At 38.1% G+C, this 20,813-nt stretch overlaps 1 protein-coding gene across 1 annotated transcript; it reads right to left on the bottom strand.

The window, feature by feature from the left end:
- Positions 1–1,428: 1,428 nt before the first annotated feature.
- KATNA1 (katanin p60 (ATPase containing) subunit A 1) lies at positions 1,429–16,239 on the bottom strand. The gene is made up of 10 exons (XM_009883285.1): positions 16,069–16,239; positions 15,182–15,339; positions 12,580–12,763; positions 10,914–11,035; positions 9,428–9,533; positions 8,959–9,117; positions 7,393–7,519; positions 5,673–5,807; positions 5,271–5,397; positions 1,429–1,772 (listed from the first exon to the last, which is right to left on the bottom strand). The coding sequence occupies exons 1-10, from the start codon at positions 16,237–16,239 to the stop codon at positions 1,574–1,576; spliced, it is 1,488 nt and encodes a 495-aa protein (XP_009881587.1). The 3' UTR covers positions 1,429–1,573.
- Positions 16,240–20,813: the final 4,574 nt, after the last annotated feature.

Genomic DNA, 20,813 nt, shown 5'->3' with positions numbered 1-20,813 from the left:
TACCCTTTTGAAAAGAAAGATGTAAATTTATTTTCCATTTTGGAGATGGAAGTCTATAGATGCACACACTTGTATACTCACCTGAACTTCTTCCCTTCATTTCTGGCTTCATCACGCCAGGTCCACCCAGGGATTCAGGAGCTCTCAACAGTATCTGCCTCTCAGGGTCTATGACTAGAGTGTCTCATCACCAGCACTGCTGAAAGTCCCTTTGCAGCGTGTCTAGCTGTCACTCATGACCCAGTGGTGAATTTTAAGTACATAAACAAGATGTTCACAATAACAGCATTTACACAACATGTACTTGGGATGCATTTGCCTTCTGGTCCGAGTGCAACTCTTCGTTATCATTTGTCCTTCCAAGCTGCCTCGCAGCATCTGAAGAGACACGTGAGCAGGAATTCCACAGCCAGTTTCGTACAGCATGTATCTACCAGCTGAAACAAGTCTAGACCTATTTGATTAATGAAAAAGCAGGAAGTTTAGCTCTAAGCAGAACTACAGCCAGCTGCTCCGATGAGAGCTAGCAGGAAGAAGTGTTTCCAAAATACTAGGGGAGATGGACAGAAACGAGAGATGTTTTAGTTACAATGACCACTGTTGAGCAAAATCTAAAATGATAACCTAAATGGTCGCTGCAGAACCATTCTCAGAGAATTGTTTCTACATTCAACTTGTTAAGTAACACGAAAAGATAATTTACATTTTACATCAATTGTAAGGTCAGGGTTACGAACAGAAATCAACTGAGCACAAACATAACACGCACACTGCCTTCACAGAACAGCCTTACCAGGACAAATGTGTGGTGCACATCAGGACCCAACCTACCACCAGTCCAGAGTTTTGAAGCTCACAGTACCATACAGTCAAGGAAGAAAAACCTCTTTCAGAACTAATGCCAGAAGGCTTTTGTTTTCTCTCAGGCTTACAAGGAGATTACACATATGACTCTGCATTACCGCTGGCTGCAGAAAATTAGTTTACACTGGCTGGATGTATTTTAATATTACTTAATAGATACTGTAAGCCAGTGATGCTCTTAGCCCTTGCTTAAACTTCAGTTGAATCTACTGACTGTTAGGAACACAAAGGTTGCTGTTCTAAATGTCAGCCTTTGTACAGGTTCTTTATTAACACCTTAGAGTTTAAGGGCAGAATTCTCCACTACCAGCTAGCAAAACCATCTATACAACTGGGTCTCGTTCATCCCATTTTCTAGTTCTCAGCATTCCTTACTCATTTAGCACGACTAGTTTGGGTTTTTGGTGCAATAGCTATTTTTCAAGAGTAAACCCCCTGATGCAAGAGTTTAGTATTAAATTTAAGTAATTCTAAAACCTTGATGATCAAAGCAGATCCCATCAGTATCTTTCGCATTTGAGAAAGATGGGTAACATTTGAGCTAGTTCAGAGCGCTAGACAGAATTTGCATTTTAAAAAAAAAATTTATTTAGACCTCTGTTGCTCTTAAATTACAAAAGTTAAAAAGAGCACGCAGTGCACTGACACACTACTTATTACTTCTAAAGCTGTTTTAAGACTTAAGGTGGCTTCTTCAAGATAAGACAACTCAGCATGATCCAAATTCAACTATCCATTTCTCATATTTCTCAATGTCCGCAGCAGATACAGATTTAGAAACTTTCTTCAAAGCTATTTCAAAGTCTTCCATAGTTGTTGGCATGTGCATTTCATCTCGGGAAAGATTTCTTATTTCTTCTGGTGTCAGGCCTTCAATACGCCTTCTCATAGCCATCAACGATGCATCTCTATTACGGATGCAAAAAAAAAAAAAAGTTACTTAATACAGGACGGCAGGTTCAGTTGTTTGAAAGGCTCAACATAGCATTCCAGTTAAGCTGTTGCATTCAAAAAGATACAATAAAGAATTGTAAATTTTTACGGGAAGATCTCTAAGTGTGTGTACAGCCTATGATACCGTGCTAGCCATACTTCTGAAAGGGACATTTATCCTCACTGGATCTTTGAATAGCTACTATTCACAGGCTAGGCAAAAGAGGTAAAGATTAACTGATTCATCTAATGCCACTGCATGCCTATGATGTAGCTGCTGTTTACTGTATTTTTAAACAGGAACAAGGCAAAGTAATGGTTTCACTCCTCTGATATATAAGAGAAGTGACTGGAACATTCTGAATGTCCCCTGGTCCAAACAGAAATCCCACTTCAAAGACAGAGGGGTCAACAGTATCTACCTCCAATCTATACATTCACAGCTAAATGTTAAACGATAAAATCTGTTCAGCCTGTGGCTCTTCAAAGTTCCAAGCTCTATAAGCATTAAGTGTCTTTACAGGTGTGTCTTTCTTGTTGAATTAAGTTTGATTGCATTTAGATTTCCAACAGTAATATCAGTAGCAGCAGGTGATGAGCTGGTGAGGTGATAAACGGGTAACACTGAAAGACTAAAGTTCCTGCTAATTCATTGTTAGACAAAATAAGTAGCATTTTCTTCTTATTATAAGGTATATAACAGTAAAAAAGATAGAAGGCTAATCCTGGCAATATCACAACAGTATTATATCATATTAGTAGGTGAGAAACCAAAGAGAAGACTTATACCTTATCTTCTAGGAGGATTTAGAAAGATAGTTCCAGGATATTCTGTTTCAGTTCCACCACTTCGCCAAAAAGAAACCATAACTGACAGACTTCATGGATTTGCTAAATAATTGTTAGCAATTAGAATGCTCAATACAGTAACTAAAATTTCAGAACAACCCCAAAAAGTTGCCTTGTTGAACTCCACCTTAGTCAAATGTCACCATGCTTTGCTGTTATAACATCATTTGTGAACTAAAAACCAGTGTTACACAATTGGGGGTGGGGGTGGTGAGGCAGGGACAGTGGGAAGCATCCCATGCATCTAATTTGCCTCCAGACAGCAGTTAAAAAACAAACAAACAAACAAATGAACAAACAAAACCCACAAACCCAACCCAACACAACCCACCAATACCCCCGCACCCACAAAATTCAAGTCCAGCTGCCACCACTTTCTTTTGTAAGAAAGACTTTCTGTCATTCCAACATCAACCCTCAGTGCTTTCCCAAATGCAGCCTTAGGGCCTGGAGAAGTACCAAAGCTACATTCAAAAAAATAAGCAGCCACCTACTGGAACACGCAGCAGGGGTCAGTTCCGTTCCAAAGGCCTTTCAACCTTCACAGTCCACTCAAAACAATGACCCAAAGTCAGTTCATACTCACATATAATATGCAATTTGGATGCATTTGACACTTCCTGAATGTCTTTTAAAAATAAAGTTTCACCTTCATTTTCCATAGTTATATGCTGACTGTTAGGAACTGTACTGGTATCTCTGACTGGTTTTCACTCTGGCTCAGCAAACTGGATTTCACCTCAAATTCTTTAAGGTAGGAGAATAATTTGAGCAAACCGGTTTTCTTGGCTCACTTCTTAAGTTTTGCTTGTGTCACTAGCAAGGACTGTTACAGTCTACAAGTTTGAACTTCACTGTGCTTGTATACTGTATGTTTGAACTTTTAAATCAGCCAAATGTCTTTTCGTCTCAATGTAAATAAATAAATAAAAATCACATTTAAGATCGGGTTTTCCTGACACCATTAGCAAAGTGTAAATCCACAGGCTAATGTAAGTACTTTCTTACTAATTTCAAATCATGCACCAGTTTGTCTGGATTGCTGGTTGCTGCCACCTCAGTCATCTCTAAGGAGACTGCCACAAATGAAAGACTGGGGTGTTCCTTTTCTGTTTTTCGTTTGTTCGGTTTTGCTTTTTTAATAGCAATTGTACAAACTGACTTTGATTAAAAATAAAAAGCAACAGTGTGTGTATATATAGATATGAAATTAACTCAAAAACATTGCAAGTGTTCTGACTTTTAAACAAGTGTATTGGTATTCAGTATAAAATAATCACAAATAATGAACACCGAACAGACCAGGAGACAAACAGCAGCTAAAATGCTCAAAGCAGCAGGCCAAATAAACCCTTTTTCATATAACATGAACCTACTAGCACAACCTCCTTTCAAAGCACAACCGGCACTAAGACTGAGCAAAAGAACACAAATTCATCCTACAAATGAAACAAATTTGCAAAACACTGATGCAGAGCAACTAACAAACCATTCTTTCCCCAGACACTGTGTAAGGTCTGTACAGGAAATAGTACTGAGCCTCCAGACTCTTCGTTCAGCCTTAAGTGACCCTGCTGATAAGAGGCTTTGGAGGCAGTTCTGCGTACGGGCCACTTGCATTCATCCCTGCGGCTCAGCATACTGTCCTCTCAGTTGTGCTGACAGGTGTTTGCAGAGATGTATTAGGAATCAAGGCAAGAAATGGATCTGCATTTGAGGAAAGTAACGAGGTCTGGTTTTAATCCAGAACAGTCCTCTTACCCTCTTCAAAGTACAGCCCCACAACAGTTGTTTTGGCACAACTTGGAGCTGAAGCCTTGCACTACCACACTTTAGTGCTACCTCCAAAGCCTGAAAGCATAGTTACACAGGTGCTTATTAGATGACAACAGAAGTTTCAGTTTTGTCCCATACTGCTGATTCTGTAATTTGCCACCACTGCAACCGTGACAGTGCAAGTCTTTATATGTAAGCCAGATGACTGATATTAGTCTCTTGAAATAGCAATCCTTTCCTTCCCTTTTCAGTTTTTGAAAGAAAAGATTGAGGGAAGGGTTAGAAGGTATTTTTAGTCAACTATTTCAAGCGTTTAAGTTATAGAATAGGCCCACAAATAATTGCGTGCAGACAGCACGGAGGAAAAGTGAAGATGGAGAAGGTAGAAGAAAAGGTATGGTATACCTTTTCTGTGTCATGAAGGAAGAACACTCCACGCTTTTACTTCAGTTATTCTGGCATCTGCTACTATCACCTCTTACACATGGATGTTCTGTTGAAGTAGTAGAACCTCAGTGGAATGACTGCAACTCTACAAGTTAAAGTCTACCATCCTGTGGATATTCCTCACATAAGGAATTTGGTGTACATGAAAGAATATGGAATTTTACCTAAATCATAGCTTGTTTAGATTATTATGTTGCAACTGCTTTTTATCATTATTGTATGAAAATATCAAATGGAAATCTAGGCAGACATTAATGCAGTATTTCACCTTTTAGCCATACATAAAAGACAAGTTACAGTCTGTTTTTATCCAGCAACTTTAATCATATAAATGAGTTACTTTACAAACAGTTTTCTCAGTTTGTAGCAACAGCCACACAGATGATGCAATGTTAACATACCTGCATACGTTGGTAATGTCGGCACCTGAATAACCCTCCATTTTCTCAGCTATGTTTGCAAGGTCAACATCATCAGCCAGTTCCAGCTCTCGCAGATTTATTTTTAGGAGTTCCTCTCTACCTTTTGCTAATCAAAGAACAGAAAATTGAGTCTACACAATTTGCTTTCTGAAGATAAATAATAAATTGAAGATGGGTAAGAGGGAAGAATGAGAAAAGGATGTTGTACTTGCTACAAAGGTAAACGTTCAGTGTTTAGATTTAAAACGGTCCTGAATTCATAAATGAGTTTTCATACATATTATCAATTACATTTTTAAACCAGGTCATCAAAACTAAAGGAATATTGATAAAGTTTACATTTTAGTCTTTTCAACCACTCCTCTCCCTATGTCTTTATACCTGATGGTAAAGGAATGTAAATTCTCTTTTCTAGTCTCCGTCTTAGGGCTTCATCAATATCCCAAGGAAAATTAGTAGCAGCAAGTACCATGACCATCTTAGAAGGATCATCGTTTTCAGTAGCCCCTCCAACACCTGCATTGTGGAAAAGAGAAAGCAAAATGTACATATGCTTTATGAACTTTCATGTACAGAGAGAACAATATCCACAATTCTGTAACATTAAAGGAGCTACTTTATTGCACTTTAGCAAATCCAATTGCAATAGAATCATTAACTGCAACAGAGTTCAGTTTTTCATCTATACGACAGCCCGCAAGCAAAAATGGAGACTGTTTAATTAGAAGCAGTGGCAAACGGCACTGCTCAGATCAGGAAGTTTCTCTCTACCATGGCTGGAATGCTTTTACAGCAGAATAGTTTGCATTTCTGCCATTACAGTGGTTGAATTTCCTCATCAATGTCCTGAACAGCACATGAGGAAAACCAAAACCACCCCCCAAAACCATCACCGCACCAAAACACAGATGCGCCCCCGTTCCCCAACAGTACTCTGTAACAGCCACACAAAAGCAGCATTACTCCCCTACAAAGTTTCTTCACTTCTGAATCCACACCAAATATTTCACATACTCAGATGGATTCTTACAAACTGCTGAAGTGAATGTTTACATTTGGTGGACTGAATCACAACTTCTCACAGGCAGAGAGAATACCTCAGTCTGAAGCACTGAAGCTGCTGCTATATGAAGAAGTTAATTTCTTTAAACGTGCTACTGTCTGCATTTACTGTTTTTGCTTATAATCATAGGATTGGGCTGCAGAACAGCCATTGTACCTACTCTAGTCGAAAATTTGCATGTAAAACACCATTTATGAACGCTCAAATAAAAGGACTTCAAATAGTTGTTACTAATAAAATTAGCTTCTGTACATACTTGAGTTACGAGAACAGCATTACAGCTCTGCTACTATTTAAAGTCAAATATAAAGGGTATCAACATCAGAGAACCCAAAATAAATATACAAATCTTTTGACTCATGGAATTCTATCACAAATTACTCCATAGATTAGCACTTTTCAGTTGTTCCTTTCCTTCTCCCTACTGACCAAAAGAGTATAAAAAGGATGCCTCTATAGCAACTTTGCACAGTGTTACCTACTTTTAAATTTTGTTGATTTGCAAAGTATTAACAAATAACTGTAAGCAACTCAGTGTTTTAAAAAGAAAAGTCTCCCAACTGCTTCTATAAAAAATTGCCTTAATTTTTTATTTTTATCTTTAGGAGAAGAAAAAGAGAACCCAAAGAAGTTAAGTGTAACGATTGCCTTTGAAGTTTAAATTGGAACACATGACAGTTATTTTGAACCACTTTTTACATGGTTTTGGAAAAGTAAGTGATATGCTAGGTAAAGACTGAGAGGAGCAACTAATACTTCTTTTCTTCTGTAGTTTTGAAATCTCATATTCTCCACTGAATCTTCATTATTCTGGGTCAGTAATATAAAGTCATTGCTCAGATGCTAAAAGATTGTTAATAATTGGTATCTTTTTTCCCTTCCACACTGACAGTTCAAATAGTGCATCTGTATCTTTTTACCCCAATCTTATGTAAGGCTTTCAAACAAATTGCTTCTTGAGAATGAAGTTTTGATTTATTTTTTTTTCTCCCTCTATTTTCCTCCAGTCCAGCACTTCCCAGTGATCAGATTATTTACCATCCATTTGAACTAGCAGTTCTGCCTTCACACGTCGGCTCGCTTCATGCTCCTCTGAAGTCCCCCTGCGACTACAGATAGAGTCTATCTCATCAATAAATATAGTTGTTGGGGCATAAAATCGAGCCTAAAGAAAGCAAAAGATAAAGCAGAAACTGAAATGGCAGTCTACTCACACTTAAGAAACAGCAGCATATTCAGAGCTGGGTAATGAAACATCTACCCCAATGAATCAACTCGTAAGTACCAAACAATACCTACCCTTCCCTTCGACCATTGCATACAACTATAGAGCAGCCGTGCATTCATTAATAACATTTGAGTAGAACAGTTTTTGGCAAAGTCCCATAATTGTTAGGACTATAAACAAATGTTTAATAAGCTAAAGGCAGTTTTACACATTAGGAATAACATTTATAACTGTGAAAGTCATCACAGAATGCTTGAATAAGAACTCAGTTAAAGCTAGGACAAACACTAAGCTAGGACACCATGATATGGAACCTGTCCAAGATACAGGTGAACCACAAAATAACTAACCTTTCTGAAAACAAGAGAGGACAAAGACAAGGATCTGCGATAATAAAAGCTATTGTCCTACAGCAGTTGAGATGCTGTCCAGTGTGTGTGTGCCTTTTTGATTGACAGGCATGATACCAACTTATTTAATATGATAAAACTATATCGTAAAAGATCTTTTACTTCCTGACTTTCCTGACTACTGTAATTGCAACTCTGCTGCCCCCTTCAGTACTGGGTACCCTAGCAAACACTGCACGCAAACCTGCTAACAGATAAAAAAAAAAAAAAAAAAAAGACTACATATTCTGAGCCGATTTCAAGTGTTATGTGCTCTGAAGCCAACTACAGTTTGGAAGCCCACTTATTTTGAGCACAAACAAAAAAACCCACCCACAACACCACCACCACACACACGGCCTAAGTAGGGTTCTCACCCAGAAAGCAATCAGATTCCATCTCCAGTTTTACATTCAAATACGTTCTACTGCACTCAGCCGCTTATAGAGAGCTACCTCTAATGTAACAAGCTAACCCTGAAAATAAAGAGGACCCAATTTTTCTGGATGGAGCCAGACTCTTTTCAGTGGTTCCCAGTGACAGGACAAGGGGCAATGGGCACAAGTTGGAACATAGGAAGTTCCATTCAAATACACAGAAAAACTTCTTTACGGTTAGGGTGAGAGAGCACTGGCACAGGCTGCCCAGGGAGGCTGTGGAGTCTCCTTCTCTGGAGATTTTCAAGACCCGCCTGGATGCAGTCCTGAGTAATGTGCTCTGGGCAATCCTGCTTTAGCAGGGGAGTTGGACTAGATGATCTCTAGAGATCCCTTCCAATTTTGAAGATTCTGTGATTCAGTTTTTATAAAGCTATTTAGGAAAAACCAGATCTTGAATGTACATGGCCAAATCAGAAGGTCCTAAAGTGTATGAAGCTTGGAGAGCTGTTTATATATGCTGTGAGTTCTAAATCTTGGCAAGGTTTCACTAGTCCAGAAGTAATTCTACTTCATTATCTCACTATTTATGTTAAGAAACTTCAATCACCATTTCAAACAGCAGACGAACAAGTTTCTCAGATTCTCCTCTGTATTTTGAGGTAAGCGTGGAAGAAGAAACATTGAAAAAAGTAGTCTTGCATTCAGTGGCTACAGCTTTTGCCAGGAGAGTCTTTCCAGTACCAGGAGGACCAACCATCAGCACACCCTATTAGAATTAAAAAGAACCACTTTTATGACAAGAATCAAAACAAAGCAAATTTCACAGTTTGTTTAATAGTGTAATATTAAAATACTAGATGTAAACTTTCCCTTGAAAAGTTACTCGCAACAATATAGCTGAAGACAGTCTATTCATCTGGCTGACATCTTCCTTTTGTTAGTACTATTTACCATAAGTTTTGTTACTAAAAAGTGGAAAAAATTTATATAAACTGTAAAACACCTGAAATTTCTTGTTCCGCCAAGATCCAATCTCAGAATCCTACTTATGATCACAGGATCAGATTTTTTCATACCTTCCACGGTCTTCTAATTCCCTTAAAAAACTCCGGCATCCACATTGGTAAAACTACAGCTTCCTTAAGCAGCTTTTTGGCTTCTACTAAATCAGCAATGTCATCCCTGACAAAAAAAGAAAGTTGTGTGACAGATTCAGACAGGATGCAAAAGAATCAGTCTGCAGCTCAAAACAATATGCAATTAAACTTATGTAACAGCTCTTCCATAATTCAGGAAAATGTGTTGGATTTATTTACGTTCTAGTGGCAAAAGCCTACAACAACTACAGTTGGCATCGGGCTAGTAGACTCCAGCTGGATGCAAAAGCAAAAAGAGACACATTCACTATTTCACTAGAGCACTGTTGTTCTTATTCACAGACAGAATAAGCAGAATAAGGCAAGTTGATTAAACTTATGCTAGCTACAGATAATGCTTTCTTCTTTTGCTGAGATGCTGGCTTCCCTGAAATTTGAATACTGTCTTTCACTGTTACAAGAACAATTTACTGAAGACTAGTAAATGGAGCCGAATTAAAAAGAATTGTTAGAATTCTTTTTCAGAATTACAAATACATTAATTCATACATACTTTATAGTCCGGTCTTATTTTCTTGAGAGTAACTCTCAAGGCATTCTGCTTATCAGCATGTGTCCAAGTAATATTTTGGTTTCAAAACATATCTATATGGAGAACTAGTTTCAAACCTGAAGCTGTAATTTAAGATTTAGTATAAAAACTGAAATGTATATTTACAAACTAAACTGAAATACATGACAGCTGTATGCATACAAAGTTGTTTGTGGGATTGTTCAAGTTTTTTTTAAAGCCTGCTTTATTTGCCAGAAGATTTTTGCTCATTTAATCCTCACAAAACCACCTAAGCTTGGAAACATTTGGAACACAAAACAACCTTTGTACAAGGTTTAATATTTAACACATTTATGTAAAGGTACCAGCACGTGGTTGTATTTTATATTGGCGGTCACATGACATCTAGCAAGATTTCAAAGGCTTTCTATATTGACATAACGTCTTTGTTAATTGGTTTTCTCTCCTGGTACACCCCTGGGTAACAAAACAGGTTTTTAAATGAAGAGATACAGGCAGACACTAGAATCTTATACATTGCAAAAGAGTATGTCAAAAATCAATCTCAGGACTCTTAGAAAAGTTTGAGAAGCTTTGTATGATCAGGTTGGACGGGGCTTTGAGCAACTTGATGTAGGGAAAGATGTCCCTGCCCATGGCAAGGGATTGGACTAGATGATCTTTAAAGGTCCCTTCCAGCCCCAACTATTCTATGATTCTATGGGTGGAAAAAAGAGTTCTGAAAATGTTCAGCAACATAAGGATTTTAGTTGCCTATTTAAAGAGTAAAAAACACCTGTAGGTACTTTTTATACGTAAGCATATGCTAAAATACTTAATTCTTGTCATATTGTATAAGGGGGAAAAAAACCCAACCAATTCAGAAAGACTGGCAGCAGTATTCAAACTTACCATCGAATGTTGGGATTCTGAGAAATTATATCTCTTTCCAAAGCTTCTACTAAATCTTTATCGTATCCAGTACTATCAAATTTCTTTGGTTCAGACTCTGAAATCTCAGATGTGGATTTGTTCTATGTATAAAGGATATAACAACATAAATACATAACAATGGTTATGCTACCAATGGATTTTTATAACAAGTCCACAATAGCATCATATTTCTAGAAGGCAGCAACGTAAACCATCATGAACATTATGAAGCATCCATGTTACTGCTGCACTGCAGGATCTATGTGGTTCACCCAGACTTCTGTTCTGCCCTGGTCCCGTTTCCTTCTCCCCAAAGTCAGCATATTGTACTGATGCAGTTTCTTTGCTTTAGTAGGTAATCAGAACTGCATACACCTATCCCAGTGTAACAGCGTTTGCCTCTTCTCCCAGAGAAATCAAAAACTATCTGAGACAGTAGCTGGGTAGGGGGAATTATGTGTGAGACTGGATCAGTCACACTGAGCTAGAGTATCTCAAATCCTGTGTCATAAATATGCCATATATATGGGACACAAAAAAAAATTAAGCAGGCCTTCCATATGTAAGATAAGCAAAGGTGATCTGCAAGACCACAGAAGTAAAAAAGAGCTAATTAACTGACACAAAAGCACAGACAAGAACAGCAGAGAAGCAGCTCTGCAGTAGAGCAGAAGCAAAGAAGCTACACAGTTGAAAGGGGCTCAAACAGAGACCATGCAACTGAAAGGACATAAAATGCACTAGACATACCCCATTTTTTTTATACACTTAACAGCAAGCACTGGTGATGACAGAACAACTGTAAAAAAGAAAAAAGACCTATCCTGTCTCTGTGTATGTACATCCTCAGTGAGAGAGGATTATCACTCAAAGACAATGTAATTTAGCTCTTAATAAAAGTAGTAGCTTACATTGCTAAACAATTCCACCCTTGTAGTTTATACTATTTCCTCAGGCCATGACACCTTGCCACAATATAAGATTGCTGAAGCTAACAAACTATTACATGGATATTCGATTTATTCAGACTGGAAAACTATGAATTTAGTGTCTTCAGTATGATCTCTTACTCTGGTCATCAGCTAAATTTATAGAGACCAGAGCACAAGTAAAAATTACAGCACTTTGATTGCAGAGAATGGATCATAGATCATTCTCTCTCATAAAGTATGTTACGGTTTTGTTTGTTTTAAACTGAAAAGAGTCTGCAGCTAATACCAGACCTCAAGAAAAAATAAATAGAGGTCTCCCTTTAAGATTAAATAAATCTTGAAATGCTTTGGAACAAGCAAATCAATCTCAGTCTAAAAATACAGGAGAGCAATTAAAGAACCCACAAGGACATCCCATTTGAATGAGCTCCATCAGGCTCGGTTTCAGTAATTCAGTGGTATAATTTTAACAACTATCTCCAAGTTGCAGTAAACAAGCCTATGTTTCCCAGATCACTGTCTCCAGCTGAGTTTGCTGTTTTTTTTTCTTTAATTAATCCATAACCAAGACTGTCCATAAAGCAAAGATACTTTACAAGGTGAGATTCAAATCAGCACATTGATATTTTACAGGCATCTAATTTTGCAATACACTCAATATTAAGAAAGCAAGACTCAGTTTCTCAATTTCATGAAGTTATTTGCAAGCTTACCTTTTCTTCCTTTCCTTTATTTTGCTGATCCTTTTTTTCCCGGCTGCGGACCGCCTTCCCTTTATCATTGGGATTTCGAGAGGATGGACGGTGAGGGCCTCTGACAGCTGCACTTATACGATTATTGTGACCTCTGCAATCACTGCACTGAGCAGACTGACGTTTTCTGGGTCCTGGCGAAGGTCTAATTAATTGTAACATATGCAAAAAGCCTTAGTGTAAAGTCACTGGTGAGCACCACATAATCAAATCAAGCGGTTACAAAACCAAAAACCACTTTGCTCAAGATAAACATCTGTACGTCAGAAGCAAGACAGACATTTTTAGATAGTCACTAAAAATCCATTTTCCCTTTGGCACAAGCTCAGGGCTTATTTGCTTAAAACAAGCTCCTTGCTTTGTATATTTCATAAATAAAAGTAATCCTAGTATTATGGAGTTCAGAAGAATATCCCCCCCCAAAAAAAAAACCCAACTCAATATAATTTCTCCTTATCACAGTGGTCCTCACTCTCCTACCCAAAGAAATGTAAAGGTTTCTTGGGAATGACAGCTTTATTTTCACTTCATTTTCACTTCTTGTGTATGTGAGGCCTCCAGTTGTTTGAAACTAGACTACTTCTAGAAGCACATATGAATAAACCAGTATCGTGATTGGTATTATGGATTTCTTTTTTAAAATTCAGGTTCTTCCTCATACAAATCCATTACTCTTGCAAATACACTTTTTCCATGGCCGTTCCTAAAATTCCAGCATTAATAAGCTATCAGTCAGGTTTAAGTTCAGGTATATTTCTAGAGAACAGAAAAAGCAAGACTCTGATCTGGAGAGCATTTACTTGGACTAATAGACGTGTTTTGACATATCATTCAAAATATATCAGGATCCAGTACCTTCATAAAAGTTGTCTTTAATTGATTCACAGCAGCAAGTTTGTCAGAACTGTACATACCTCTTCAGGGTGAAATCCATATTAGGCAACATGAATATGCTAATGTAAGATCCTATGTGTTAAAGTCTCTTCACTCTCCTAATGGAGTATCTACCAATCTATAATTTATGAACACCTAGCCACCTCCGAATTCCACCCCAAAGCTCCAAATAAAGAAATAGTGCAATTAGACGTCTAATTTCCACCTACATTTGTGACTTCTGCTATCTCAATATAGGAACTTGCTGTGTTTATTCCAACGCAACATGGTCCAAGTTTTCACTGTGGCTTTTTCATATTACCACAACTCAATACTTCCCCAACTGGCAAGATAAATGGAACAGAAACAGTTCTCTCAAGTCTTTTCCTTTTCAGAAACATGAGTTTGTGTATCTCTTTTCTAGAAAGCTTCAAAACATTATGAAAGTTCTACCTTCCAGAAGTTTTGAATTAAATTGGCTACCGGTGTTCCAAAGTTATTAAATGAGATAAACAGAAACAGCGTGATCACACAAGACCCATTTCTTTCAGAAATCGGGCTCAAAATAATTTTTTTTGAAATGTAAAAATGTACCCATAAAGACTGAAGTTATCCATTTGTGAGAAATAGCTTGCAAATTCAAAGCCTCAAAGAACAGTTTGACAGTACAGCTAAGCTGATTTAAATAGTCACTTTCCATCAAAACACAGTTCCATGTCTGCTTCGCATGCACTCCTGTTTCCTCCTTCATGCTACCACTGGCATGCATTAGAACTGCCAATTAACCAGTTCAGGCAGCTAATCTCAGGACAAAAAAAAAAAAAACACAAAAAAAAACCCCAAACAAACCCACAACAAAATCCAAACCAACTAAAAGCCAAACAAAAAACACTAGCCCCACAAACCAGTGTCTTTTTTACCACTTTAGCATCCCAAAGCTGCTAATCAACGCCAACAAAGACAAAAGTGGAAAAAACCTCAGGCAACTGTGGAGGGTAGGGTGACCCTTTCAGCAGCAGCTACACTGTCAAACCACACCACTAGGCCTTGGTTTCACAGACACTAACCCCACATAATTCAAAACTACTTCTGAAATAAGCAGGCTTGCCTGCAGCTGCTTGTTCCCACCCCTTCCCTTGGGCTTATGCTAGCCTAACTGACCAGTTCATGAGGGAGATCAGGGAACCATCTTGCTACACAAAAGGAACTGAGCTTGGACACTTCTAGATTTTACTGTTACTCTGATAACACTTCTTCATCCTTTTCATATCAGCTACGTGGAGCATCATTTCAAAGTTGATGAGAATATAAATTCAGAAATAGAGTTCAGCTTCCATGCACTGATAAATTTATCAGGGAAAAAGGAAAAAAAAAATAAAAATCACAGAACAGTAGGGGTTGGAACGGACCTTCGGAGATCATCTAGTCCAACTCCCCTGCTAGAGCAGGTTCACCTAGAGCAGGTTGGACAGGAATGCATTTCTTTTATCTCATATATTATCTTATCCTTTCTTATCTTATGTAAGCTTGACATTAGTCAAGCTTATAAAAGACAAAAGCCCCAGAAACCCCTGAATGAGTAAGTGTTACACATCTAAGTTCTACAACAAAAATCACACAGGAACAGGCTGAAGTCAAAGCACACTTTGCCCTGATAAACGTTAAATTAGGTCTTCAGTTTTCTTCTTACCTACGTGCAGCAGGTACTGGCAAAGACCAGACTTCTGCGTCATGAGCTGGTAATTCTTGTTGTGAAGCTTTCAGCGGAGTACTGTCTAGTTTAAAACTCTCTAGAGTTTTCATTATATCTTTCACATGCTTAGCTTCCACACTTATCTCCTGCCAAACCTGATAAAAAAAATAAAAAAAAAAAAACAACAAACCAAACTAGATTAAGAACATTGTGAATAAGTTTGTAACAGTCCTCTGTTCAAGCCCACGTAACACTTGGATGGATTCCACAAGGTTTCACAAGCTACCTGATTCTGCTTTAATAGACAAGAATAACTCACATCAGATACTAAGAAGGTTTTTCTGCTTTCCTCAGCACATTTAAAGAATAAACAAATAGATTTTGGATTTAACACCGAAGAGACTTTTAGCAAATTTTGCGTATTGAACAAGTATGACAGAAGACAGCGCAATCTAATAGACTGAATGCCAATGAAAAAATGATGGTTTGCATTAAGGATAAATTAATGTGGTAATCACAACTGAGTTTCTATTAAGGATCTATAAGTCACACTACTAAAACACTGAGAGGGAAATAAAACTATTCAAAATGATACCAGCCTAAAAAACTTCAGCATAAAAGAGGCACTCATCAGCAAAAAGCTGACAAGCCAGACAGTGCCCTGGCTCCCCAGGGCTGAGTTCCATTGCCTGTTTTGTCCTTGCCAGAGCAAGAAGTCATAAAGATTTAAGTAAGTCTATATAATAACAAAAAAGCCTATATATAACAGCACTATAACTTATCAGAGAATGCTGTAAGTGTTTTTATACTTTCGTTTACCATAAGGCAGGCAACTTTTGCTACTTTAATGCTTTTCCCTCAAAACGTCCCAGAAAAGTATTTACCTGTTGCCATTTCTGTTGCAGGTACGTATCTCTGACAGAGTAGAGGTATTTATTCATTTGGTCAAGAACTCCCTGGTAGTAGACCATCGCAGAGTCATAATTTCCCAGTAAGGCATATTCACGGGCCAGCTTTACATTCTCACTGATCATAACAAGGCTCATGTTCAACATGAAGCTGAAAAAAAAAAATAGGAAATATTAAGGAAAAAAAAAAAACATGCCAGGACAGGAACAAATTTTTGCAGCTGTTTTCATGCGCCTATTACGTCATTTAGCATATCAAAACATAGAAGCTGGAAATACACTGGTTAGAAAAAGGTGCTAGAATCAATGTCATCCATATAAAAAGATAATTGTTTCTCTATTGCTAGAAATGAAACTCCTCACTTCTTAGAATTGTTTCATGCAATGAAGATTCTGTTGAAAATCATACACAAGATACACAGATTTAAATGCACCGTTACAAGCCACCACTGCATTGCTCCTTCACTCTTTATTCTATTGCAAGATAAATTGGTTTTGTACTGTTAGCACTATAACACTGTCCATCTTATAATGGCCTGTGGTTTAAAAAAAACCCCAACAAACAATAAACCAAAGCACTTCCTCCAGATGCATTAAGTTTTGATAATTTTTTTGCCCTAACGTTCCATGCATACAAGTTTAGTGTTCTCCACAAGGCAAAAATCAGACTGTTATTTTTCCATTTGTTCAATTTTATAATTCTTCAGTTTTATTTAATGTTTCTTTGAAACAAATATCCACCTTCCATACCCAGTTTCCACCTTCCTATCACCTTCGTTTTCAGACTTAAAAAGAGCTTTGAGGCTGCTAATTTATCACTGAAAGGTAAGGAAAGGCCACAATTAAATGTTTAGTCTGTAGCTACCTGCTTTATTTAACATACTGTTGAAACCATGCTACTTTTCCCCACCAGTAGCTTTTTTTTTTTCCCCCTCTTTTGGAGCAAACATGGACTGTGACCACTTCCACTTTGTACCATTAGTAGAATCTACGCTTTTAGATTAGAATGGCACAGAATTATTATTTAGACAAACACAGTAATAAGTAGAAGCAGTAGACTCATTCTTTATGGTACAGCCACTGTCCATATAGCAGTCACCCTATGTTCTTATCCATTACTTATACGTCCCATCCCCTTCTTCTCTAAGATACCTGCACTGTCTCCACTTTTCCTGTCTCTTGCACACCAAGAATTTCCCCATTCTTCTCCTAATTTCCTAGAACCAAGCACAGAAAACATTAAAATAAGCAAATAAACATGCCTGCAAGAGAGTCGTCTTGCTCTCCTTTCGGTACCTGCACCCAAGACCAGTAAGAAGCAATCGCAGACAAGCAATTACAGCTAAGCCCTGGGATGAAGCATACTTGATACAGATCAACTATTTAAAGAATGTAAGAGGTACTAAACTCTCACGCGCAATAAACAGACTTAAGACTGAACACATTTTGAGACCAGGTCATGGTCAAATTTGGACACATTATCAGAGGTTTCAGAAGCCACATTTTGATTGCTAAAATATTAGCTCCCCTTTGTAAAGAGGGGCTGCTCAGTACAAATAAAACATTTTAAGACTTTCACTCATTTTTCTGTCCCCTTCCCAAGTAGCTTTATGCACGGACATACAGCTGATCCATTCCTGAGCCAACATCCTCTTCTTTTTTCTTCCTTGCTCTTCCTTCCCCAGTTTCCCTTGAAGCAGATAGTTGCTGTGAAAAGTTTCAGCCCAAACAGCAAAACTCCGGCAGCAGCAGAGCTGAAGACAGGCCTCTGCCAGCCCACACCCCCCATTCACGCAGAAGGCATCCGCGGGGTTGAGCGTGGAAACCTGCTATCATAAAAGTTACACTATATAATCTCACTCTAGCCAGAGACTCGCTGAGCTGGCCACAACAATGTCTACAAGCTTGATAGTTAATGTGACCAGCAACTACAAAGACTACCATATCCCAGGCTAATTGGGCTTCGGAGACATTGTTTGACTTGGGAGTTTTGTTGGTTTTTACCTCAGGAGAAAGAGCCTGAAGATGTTTGTCAACTGCTGTATGGATCATCACACAGATATTACCAAAGTTTTCCCTGCTATATTTAGGAGCAAGCTTTTCCACTCCTGCTCATCCTACCAGATACACCTGTTTGCCTGTCCTGAGAATTCAAACCGATGACTAACACTACTGAAATCACAAGTTGAGCAAGTTGCTAATAAACATTTTTAAAATCAAGTAATAGCAAGTTACTAAAGCCAAACTAGACTTTCAAACAGACAGAAGTCATAGATTTTTTAATTTTTTATTTTTTTTAAACACTGAATGCTGCAGAACAATCCAAGCAGAACAGCAATTCTGTTTAAATATTGGGAGGGGGGAAGCTTGTAAGAGTAGTCTTCATCTGGAAAGGTGAAAATAGCAAGAATCAAAAAAAAAAATCTAAACAGGCTAAGTCAGAAAGATCTGAAAGCTTGGGACCAAAATGACACTATTGCACATAACAGAAGAGTACATGTGATTTTTCAGGTGAGAGAAGACAGAGAAAGGAAGGACAGAAAGAAGAAACAGACACAAAAGAATGAGCTAACACCTCAGATGGGGAGAGGGGGAAAGCCCACTTAAATTTATAATGCTTCCAACATAACCGAAAGCAGTAATTCCAATGACAACCTAGGAACCCATGCGTTTTATCAGTGCTACTGAAAATGCAAGAGAATTTAGTTTAAACTAAAAAAACAATTTAATTTGTTGCTTCACATTGAGTCATAAGAGCAGAAGAGCTTGAAGTGGCTTCCAAATACAAGGCTCTTGTACACAAGTGCGGCAGAAAAAGCTGCTGATTCTTCTTATATGTCTGGACACGCCACTGCTGCTGCCACTTGAATACAGGCAGTGTCAGAGCTGATACATTAATGTGAGTTTATAGGTTTACTGCACCTGTAACCAAAGATGCTGAAGCAGTCCTAAAACTGGGGGGGGGGGAATGCAGTTAGAGTACCAATCTGAAACCAGATTAAGGGATTTGGGTTTGCAGCATAAAGTTATAGTAGACTGTGGCAGCTCATAATAGGGTGTAAGACACATGTAGGAGAGGCGTAAATACGCACAAATCGAGAGAGAAACCTGAAGGAACTAAAAAATAAAAACACAAAGGCAACTAATCCTGTACCACTTAATAATTTTTAAAATGTTTACAAATACCTCGTACTATCATGTAACAGGACGTCAAAGCAGCAAGGCTGCACTTATCAGCTATGACCTTTCCATGAATCATGCCCAGTGAAGTTATCTCCGTTCCAACAGCAACTGAAATAGGAACGAGCTCATAAAGTTTACAACGAACAGGATAAAAGATAAATAACCTAAGCACTTTGTCTTGCAAGTTTAATTCTACACTGCATAAAAAAACCCACGTACACTTCTCAATATGGATACTCTCTACACTGTGAGTATTTACAGTTCCCTGAAATTAACACAATAGAAACTCATCAAATGAAGCTATTTCTAGTAACAGAATACATTTTATCATTTGCTCCAAGCCCCTAAAATACTTTCACAGTTTGGAACAGCCAAGAACAGTGTGGGTTGAAACCTAACAAAGGTTCAAGATACCTACAACTCTTGAAAATGAGGTTTTGGAACTTATTTTAAAGATAACAGTCTGACCACCATCAAGAAAGCAGTGGGAATAAAGTCACTGTGGATGTAAGAAATTATCATAAGGAATGACTATAAGTAATTTCTGCTCACATTCATACATCAGTTTTAGCTTCCCAAAATCTGAACACAGTATCAGTCCTGTTTCACAAAGAAACCCCTCCCAACTTTAAAAAATAAAAGAAGAGATTGATAAGCAGATGTTGGGAGGGAAGATTAAAGCTGTGATCTATCACTTACTATGGGGGACCCGTCAACTACTCTGCTGACTCAGAGAACTGCACAAGCCATACAAGGAAAATACCTCCAAAGAGTCCTTCAGTCCAACCTGAATGTTTGGACTATGCCAGGGCCTGAGTTTTGGCAAAGCGTACATGTTTCCATTATTTCAGCCTGCTACGCAGGCTCTGACATCAAAGCAACCATGTAAAATTCAGAAAGTTCTCCCAGCAAGCCAGAAGAGAGAAAAAAACCTGTTAAAGTAATAGCTTTCAGGAATCAATTTTTACAGATGACATGGTGACCTGGGATTAGACTGAATCATTTTTGAGTTCCCTTCCAGCTTTAATATCCTCCTTCATAACATCCACTCCTAGCAACATTCAGTATCAACAAGTGATTGTGCTAATTACTTGGGAAATAGTAGAGTTGCCAGACTTATTGGATACTAAACAAACTGGTTCTCATCCACTTATTGTATTTAACAGTAACGGTAGCAAAAGAAAAACCACCAGCAACCACGAACACGAGCATACTTAGATGCTTGGGCAAAAAAAAAAATTAAAAATTTTAAAAATCATTAGATAGATAGACATACACTGTTGGCAAATGATTTTATGTTATCAAGGCTAAGCCTTTCAAAAGGCTTTGAAAAAACATAACCACGTTACCTGCTCCCCATTTCACGGGGGCTGGCACTCTTTCAGGCAGCCAACGCTAAAGTAGCAAGCTGCCCAGACAACTCAGAAGGGGTCTGCAGCAGAACGGGTACCTAGAACTGATGCCTCCCTCTCCTCACTGTCTAGAGAGAAAACTAGCATAATTACAAAAAGCTTACTTCATTAAGAAGTTCAAAAAAA

Source organism: Charadrius vociferus, unplaced genomic scaffold (genome assembly GCF_000708025.1).
Source record: "Charadrius vociferus isolate BGI_N301 unplaced genomic scaffold, ASM70802v2 scaffold114, whole genome shotgun sequence".
NCBI classification, from domain to species: domain Eukaryota; kingdom Metazoa; phylum Chordata; class Aves; order Charadriiformes; family Charadriidae; genus Charadrius; species Charadrius vociferus.
Note: the sequence above shows the minus strand (reverse complement) of the source record. Positions and strands in the feature narration are given on the sequence as shown.